This window comes from Castanea sativa, chromosome 11 (assembly GCF_040712315.1).
Source record: "Castanea sativa cultivar Marrone di Chiusa Pesio chromosome 11, ASM4071231v1".
NCBI lineage: Eukaryota > Viridiplantae > Streptophyta > Magnoliopsida > Fagales > Fagaceae > Castanea > Castanea sativa.
The window spans coordinates 61,993,105-62,001,821 of record NC_134023.1 but is presented as its reverse complement, the minus strand read 5'-3'; the positions used below and the strand labels follow the sequence as shown (position 1 = coordinate 62,001,821).

The window sequence follows — 8,717 nt, the reverse complement described above, 5'->3', positions numbered from 1 at the left end:
TCAGTAATTGATTTTGTAGCTTTTTTTAATTTTTATTTTTAAAATTTGATTTTGAGTAAATAACACCTTGTGCACTCAAGAACTGCCTTTTTAAATTGTTCATGTAAGAACTCTTCTTTAATTTTCTTCATAATTGTTATGGCAGAAAGTTCTCTTAGAGTAGAACTTGAAATTGGAGTCTCTAGGTCTAAGGGTGTATGTGTGCAAGGATGGCTAGACAAAATAAAATAAAATAAAATGGAGTCTCTTAATTAACTAGCTTTGCGCAAAATGATAATTGGGACTTTCAAAACAAATTGAGGAGAACTTATTTAGCAAAGCTGTAGTATTCCAATAATTGGAAAAATAGAAATTTTGGAAGATTATCACATTTTTAGGGAAAAAAGAGACTTGTTGAGCTCATTGCAAATGCTCTTAGTTCTACTTCTACACTGTAAAACTACCACATTTTCATCAACCTTTTACAGCATCAAAAAACCACATGTTGTAGCGTCTACTGTACTAGGTATAAGGGCACAATAAATTATATTACGATCCTCTCCATTTCATAAGATTAAGGGAGAAGATCCTATTTCATATGATTAATGTACGTATGATCAAGATTGAATGATGATTTTTTATTTTATTAAAAGTTATTTTCTGATACATAAATAATTGATTTTAAAAGCAACTATTTTCTTAAAGGTTATAAATTACACTACAAAGTCTTTTTTTTTTTTTTTTTTTTTGAGAAAGACAAAGTCATTTATTTAAGATTAGGTGTAAACTCAAATGATCGAAGAGTTACAACTCTTGGCCTAAAACATAGTTTTCTTAAGAAATTCTTTTAGAAGGAAACTTCAAACTTATTGTATCCTGGAAATGGAATGCACTTAACTCGGCAACAAACTCTTTCGAGTGTTGGAGGTAATTATCACTTTGAATGAAGTGTTTTCAACAGGCCTCAAAGTTATATTATTTTTCTAAACATTATCAATTTCCTCAACAAGCAACTAGAAAGTGTCAAAATATACAGGCACAAGGATATCTAATTTACGTGGTTCACCCAAAATTAAGGTTGGATTAGATTCTTTATTATTATTACTGCTTACAAAATGAGTCACAAGGATCATATGGGTATATACGCCATCCTATATGGTTCTTACGATGGGTATATATATATATATATACACACAGTTTACCACTTCTAATGTATTAGTATTTAAATAAATAAATAAAATTAAAAGTTGTATGGTCACCAATGCAACAAAATGCTCCATACACATTCAATCACAAGCCATGTTGTTTTGCTATTAAAAATTTTAAATGGCCTCTTTATACTAATCTCTCTACACAGATTTTCCTCGCTCCAAAGAGAAGGCAATGTAGGGATAAGGCTTTAGCCAAAAAAAAAAAAAAGAAGAAGAAGAAGAAGATGTAGGGATGAGGCACTCCAAAGTCCAAACTCAACCCTGCCTTGCCTAATGGTCATCCCTTGTTACTACAACATTTTACCTTTCAGGATTTCACAATTCTGTAAAATACTAACATTAAATTGAATATTTAATGTTAATATTTTACCCTTTAAGGACATGGAACTTAAATTGAATATTCAATACTGTTTTCCCCTTCAGTCCCTCTATTTAAGTTCTCAGAAGTTGGCTTCTCTTGAATGACCTTTCCAGTTATGCTTTTGCATAGGTAATTGGCATTCAACTTGCTTACAAGGAAGAAAAAATGGTGTAACCATAGCATCCTTGTACTTAACAAAAATATTGTAATAGGGATTTTAAAATTTAGAAATTCATACTTTCGTGAATCATGTCAATAGGTACCTTTTCATTTAACATTGTGATTATTCTCATAACCACCAAATCAATAAATCAATTACATATGAACAAAATTAAGAATTATACCATGTATACATAGATCTAACAATCTTTCAATTAGTGAGACCTACATACAGAAGTTGATTCCAGGTGTCTGGAAGCCCAGCAACACACCAATGGGTGCAATCCATGCCCTTGTATGCATTATAAGTGCTAGGATGTGCATCTTTTCTTAGTTGTGAGAGAGTGGTTATGTCAAGCAAATTAACAGGCTTCTTTATTGTACTTAAGACACCCTTCACTATATGTACCGCTGATGGCAAACCAGCTAAGTAAGTTGACCCGTTTATGGGTGTTGTCTCATTTGCGCAATTTGTCACTTCTGGCTTATTCCAGTCAGTGCCACTAATTTGACGCAAGAGAGATAGACGTCAATATAAGATTTGCTGATGCAATGACAGTTTTCAAAATTTGATAAATCGTAATTTTTGTCCTTATAATTTGGTGTAGGTCCAATTTTGATCCCTCAAATATAACATATTTGGATTTAGTCCTTATAAATTTTGAAATTAGAATAATTTGGTTCCTCCATTTATTTTTCTATTTATGTGCCTGACGGCATACTTAAGGCACCCCATTTTTTAGGGACTAAATCAAACCAACGAAGGGACCAAATTTGAACAAACAACATATTCCAAGAACTAAAATTGAACCGATCCCATAAGAAGAGGGATGAAATTGTCCCAGTTTTGAAATTTTAGGAACCAAATTCAAACTTTTTAAATTTAAAGGAACTTATACCTAAAATTCAGCCCAAAAGTATAATTTACTTTTCAAAATTGAAGTTGGAAAGAGAAAGGGAACTAACTTACTTGTAATGGGAAGGTGAAATTCCTAGATAAAATACATTAGTTTTTACTGGATCCACATCTGTATCAACCCACTTGGCCCAAGTTGTCAAAGCCTTGCGAAAAGCAACCATACGATCCATGTCCTTGACAATCGTGTCACCATCTCGAATATAATCCCATCTGCAATCAATAAGAAGGCAATCACAAGCTTATTTCAAACTCACATTCTACTTCTTGTATTTCTCACAAAATTGATACAAAAATGCATTTTTATAAAGCTCATACGGTTTCTTAGTTCCACTACGGTACCACCAAAGCCAAGTGTAGAAAACCAGAACATCCATATCTTTCCATATTTTGCCATTTTTCAGGGAATCAAGCTTTAATACTGGACCCATAACTTCTTCTTCAATGTCCACAAAGTAGTGAGATAAAAATAGCAGAATTGAAACTCCATAGTCCTGCAAAATTCAATCCAATTTTTAGGTATTGTACCATTGTATTGCTCATAATCAATGGAAAACTTCAAGTTTATAGTAATAAAGCATTCAATTACGTAACTTAAAGTTTATGATTAGTGGCAGAGCTAGGAATTTTGGCTTGAGGGGGGCCAAACTATGGAATTCATAAATCGGTTTAGATAAATACAAAACATATTCATATACAATTAGATTAGTAAGAACTTGTTATTTTCCTAATTTTTTTTTCTAATGAACATAATCTTTCTAAACTTTAATGAGTTCACATAAATTGTCTGCTTTACTCTAAAAATGTACGGAAAATAATCCAAAGAGAAAAATAATTAAATTTTTAAATATAATGGAGTCAGGAGTCTTGTAACTTAATTGATTGGATGTATAAATGAAAAGATAAAAAAGGGAAAAAATAATAATGGATGATCCTTCTGTAACCTTTTTTTTTTATATACAAATTTGTTTTCGAAAGATTAAGCTATTTATTTTTGTTTTTTCTTGGGGGAAGCCTTTTTTTTTTCTAATGTTATTGGAGAGCAACTCAAATTGGGGGGGGGGGGGGGGGCAAATCTCATTTTTCTTTGGCCCACCTTAACCGATTTATAACATATATATATATATATATATATATATATATATATATAGGATATTAAAATATTTCAAATTTTGGAGGGGGGGAGGAACCTATAATGTGGCTCCGCCACTGTTTCTGATCCTTGCTTGCTTCTAAAGGATTTGGACATCAATATTAGGTTTTTGTATATTCCATTGAAACATTACTAGTCAACCTCTTCTCAGACTTCAAAAAATTTGGAGTTTTATGTATTAAGTACAACCTTTTTATTGAAACATTATTAGCATGTTAGCTGTAACATTGTTACCATGCTAGTCTTAACCTTCAAAGACACCAACATTCAAATAAGAAAAAGTCTGGTGCCACAACAAAAGGCACAACTTGTGCCACAACTCGCATAACTCACTCATGTGATGAGTTGTGATTAGTGGAGGGGTGTTCTCACATAGGCCCACCATCACCCTTCCACCAACCACAACTCGCCACATGGCAAGTTGTGGCATAAATTACACATTTTGTTGTGACACTAGAACTACTCTTCAAATAATATGTGAAACCTAAATATTAATTTCATGAGAAAAAGAGAAGCTAATGAAAATTTATTGTTCTAGCTAGTTCATTTACCTCGATTGTTGTATTAGTAAACAGGTCATTGCCCCCCACTATGATTTTGGAATTAGGTGCAGCAGCATGAAGCAAACATACTAGAGATTCCTTCTGGTTGACAATAATGGAGTCCCCTACAAGCATAATGTTCTTCCCCTTAAATCTCTGTAAGAAATCTTGACCATCAAATCTGCAATGTTTTCCCAATAGGAAACATGGTTCTATTATTAGTAAAACTTAACAAGCACAAATCCAAAAGAAAGAAAATAATTAGAGTCTGTTCATTTCACAAAAAGATTTATGAGACAAACTAAATTATGTGCATGCTGAGGATGTTTGTCTTACAAAGCCTAGGTAAAAACAACAAGAAGATGAAGAAATGTCTTTATCGTGTAAATGTTCATTCAAACAATTTCATAGATTCAACTCCTAAAGTATTTATTTAAAAAATAAATAAATGAACTATTTCTCGAAAAAAATAAACCAAATATAAAAGAGAATAAAATATTTTGCAAATAGTATTCATAAGGGAAAATTTTCTAGGGTATGAAGTACTTTTTAGTGAGGTTAGATATGCTAATGAACTTATACTTGTTCAACTTCCATTTAACAAAGTAATTCACAAAGCAGTTGTACTTGTAAATGCCATTTCCAAATTTTAGGATGTTTAAGACAGTATGGGCACAAAGCCTCCAAAATAAGAAGTACATATGATGTACTGAATTTCCTCCTTAATACCCATCAATCTTCCCCCTATTTTTGATGGGAGGAACTACTTATCTATTTTTCTTAGTCATGTTAAATTTATCTCTCTAAAGTTTGGATAATGTTAAGGATATTATAAATTTTATTACATAAAATTTACAAATTGATGTATCACCAATCATTGGGTATCAATTCAAACATAATACCGTATAACCTACCAATCACATCTATCACAATGTTAGTTTGTAAATTTTATGTAGTCAAATTTATAATACATTTAGGATTTTCATGAGGATTATATTCTATCGTCGAAAGTGCACAGGATAGAAGATATGTGTCAGCCATGGATTGCTTTGTTGTTCCTTCTGCACTGCTACCATCCTCGTGTTGCTTGCCTTGAATGTCAATCTTACCTCAAATGCAAGTGATTATATATGTATGTGTGTGTGAGTGAAGAATGACGAAAGATGCTGACTAAAAATAAAAACATGATCACGTACATTCTAAAATATAAACATATAGTTACATTGCTAACAAGAGTGTGCTAATATTAAACACCACATTTTCAAGGACTTTTATTTTATTTCTTCAGATTTAATTTAAAAAATTATTATTGTCCTTATTAGTCCTCTGTTTTATTTATTTATTAATATTTATACATGTTAGGAGTATTTCAAAAAGTATAGGAAAGTTAACACTAAAAAATCCTATTCCAGTAAAGATGAAGATAAAACCACAAATCTCAATAAGAATTAAGGGGAAAAATTAAGGAAAAAGTCAAAAAGATCTGAAACATTGGATATGTAGGCTTTCTTTCTTTTTTTCTTTTTTGTTGAGGAAAAAGAAATTGTTATTTATATTAATTAAAACTTGCTATTTCAGACTGGATTACAAAAAAATAAAAAATAAAACTCATGATGGAACGTCTTTCATCCACATAACAAAATCTAAGGGCATGTTTGGTAAACTGTTATAAATACTATAATGTAATAGTTATTATTATAGTTTAGCTATTATTTAGTTTGGTTATGCTTTTATTTCAAGGAATAATCATTCCTTATGAATAGTTATTCGTTAAAATGAGGAATAATTATTCCTCTTTAAAAGGGTTGTATTAGATATTCCTTAATAAGTGCAATAATTTCAAATTTTAATATATTTTTAAGTAAACAAAATTTCCATATACATATAACAATTATAAAAATAAAAAATCATAAAAAATAATATATATCTCTCTTAAATTTAAAAAATAACAATTTTTTAAAGAGATATAATTGTATGAGTAAGATATTTTCTAAAATAAATTTTAAGTTTTATTCTAATGTTATAACTCACAACCAAACTTATGAATATGTTTAATTATTATATTACAACACATTTTATTTCTAATAATAAAGATTACAATTCATGTCATAATTCCTATTCAGTATACCAAATGTACCCTAAGATATGCAAAGTAATGTATGCCTTCTTTTGAGAGAAAATTTCGACCTATGACGTCCGCTCTTGATGATAGCTCATTATCATCAAATCAAAACATCAATGAATTGGCAGAGATTGAGCCTCAGATCTCTTATTTAATCATCAGAAACTTTACCAGTTGAGCTAACTGAAACCCACAATGTATACCTTCTTTTGATATATGTACTTTTACATTCTGTCATATTTTTTGGTACATGCATGACTGAAAGATCATACATTCATATATAAATGCCTTTCCATGTGTTCCAATTTTATCCACTGGATCGGAGTTCTTTTTCATGAATATACTACAACCATGAAAGGAGGGAAGTTTTCTACAGGCTATTTTTTCCGAATAAAAAAAATATATCCTCATTAAAAAAAGTGATTTGATTGCATTTTTTTAATTCAGCAAAAAAAAAAATTGAATTCTTTTAAGGTCGACAAAGGTAATAGTACTCTGAGGCTGCAAAAACATGGTACACATATGTGCCCAAAAGTCCTCGAACAAAAGTCATCAAAATTTAGGAGTAATTTTTAGGTATTATCGAAATATAAAGAATAATGTCTCTTTTTCTCACATTCATAATGATGTCTACTCATTAAATTCATGAAGATGTCTACTATAAATATGAGAGGGGAGAGCATCATTTTTCCCTACTCCAAGAGTACTTAAGAATTTTAATTTCCAAAATATAGTGTTAGTTTAGTATAATTTATTTTACTTAAAAATAAATAAAATTGAACAAAAATATAGTTATATAATGAAAAAAAAAATGTATCACAAGAGTTTTTTTTTTTTTTTTTGGGCTAATCATATCACAAGGGTTATACATAAACCATATTAAGGGGAAAAAAAAAAAAAAGCAGCCAATTACTAGAAGATTGAGAAATACTTGGTATGTGCAATGCAATCACTTGCCTAATAGGGGCACAAAGTAACTTTTTTCCTTAAAATCCTGAATTCCTTTACCCATAAAACAAAGCCAGGATTTGAACTTATTTTCTCCATATAAGCCATGCAATGTCACTAGTCCAATTAGTCATTGACAAATCACTAATCAGAAGAGAAAATTTAAAGCAACCTAACACACACACTGCACAGAGAGAAAGAGTACCTGGGTATGTCACATCCCTTGGGCTGCCATCTATATTTGAGGAAGAGAGTATCAGGTCGACCATACTTATGGCAATCAAATTGCTTGCGGATATGAGGGCAAGCTGAAGATTCATATAGAGGGTATGAATTGTCATACACCCAAGTCCCTTCATAAACGTTACAATTTGCTACTTCTTGTTTTCTTAACCTCACATGGTTGCTATGATATTGTTCTGAGTTTGCTACACAAAGACTTGAAAAAATCACAAAGAAGGTCACCAGGATGGAACACAATCTCTGAGTTACAAAACCCATGTTTTGTTTTGTCTGAGGAAAAGAGTGAAAGAGAGTGACAAAGATTAGCATCTATATATATATATGTGTGCACAGAGAGAGAGAAAGAGAGTCAATCTGTCTGGTTGTGAATTTGATAACATATAAAACTAGACAACCTGTTAATAACGTATTTGACAAATCAGCTACTATGTTTGCAATTTAAGACGGAGCAAAAGCCAAAAATAAATGCTGTTTCTTTTCAGTAGCATATATGTGTGTAAATCTCTCTTTTTGACCGTGAAGACTTAAACTTTGGCCTCTACATCCAACCCGACAAGAACTTGTAGAATGAATATCGTACCGATAGTGTAGGGTGATAAATGATCATCCTCTTTTCTATTATAGATGCTTCATTTTATGTTCCACCAATTATTGTCTACCATGTGTTTTGTAACCAAAGTATTAAAAGAGGGAAAAACATTAAACACGTTATATATAATAATCAGTGAAACATGGTGCATAATAAGCCAAGTTTATAGATCTGGAGTAATTTGGTGTTTTAGATAGGTGATCTTCACATGCTGTGGCAGAGCTACAGCCAAGCTTGGGTGTCATGACCCCTCCAAAATTTTAAAAATATATTTTTTTATATATATAATTATTAAAAAATTTATAGATTCAGCTACAAAAATAAGAGTTGACCTCTCCAAATATTTGATCTAGTCAATGACGCCCTTTAAAAAAATGTCAATTGGTCTAACATTTATAAAAACAATAAAGTTTTTGTTTTCTCAATTTTGTTTGTTGCACCTATTAAATATCAAATTAGACAACTTTTATATAGTCAGTGGAGTTTGAAATATG

The 8,717-nt window shown here is 30.8% G+C and overlaps 1 protein-coding gene across 1 annotated transcript; it reads right to left on the bottom strand.

Moving 5' to 3' along the window:
* Positions 1-1,921: 1,921 nt before the first annotated feature.
* On the bottom strand, positions 1,922-7,892 carry LOC142614602 (protein trichome birefringence-like 38). The gene is made up of 5 exons (XM_075787157.1): positions 7,597-7,892; positions 4,331-4,502; positions 2,945-3,120; positions 2,681-2,839; positions 1,922-2,213 (listed from the first exon to the last, which is right to left on the bottom strand). The coding sequence occupies exons 1-5, from the start codon at positions 7,890-7,892 to the stop codon at positions 1,922-1,924; spliced, it is 1,095 nt and encodes a 364-aa protein (XP_075643272.1).
* Between the last annotated feature and the right edge of the window lie 825 nt (positions 7,893-8,717).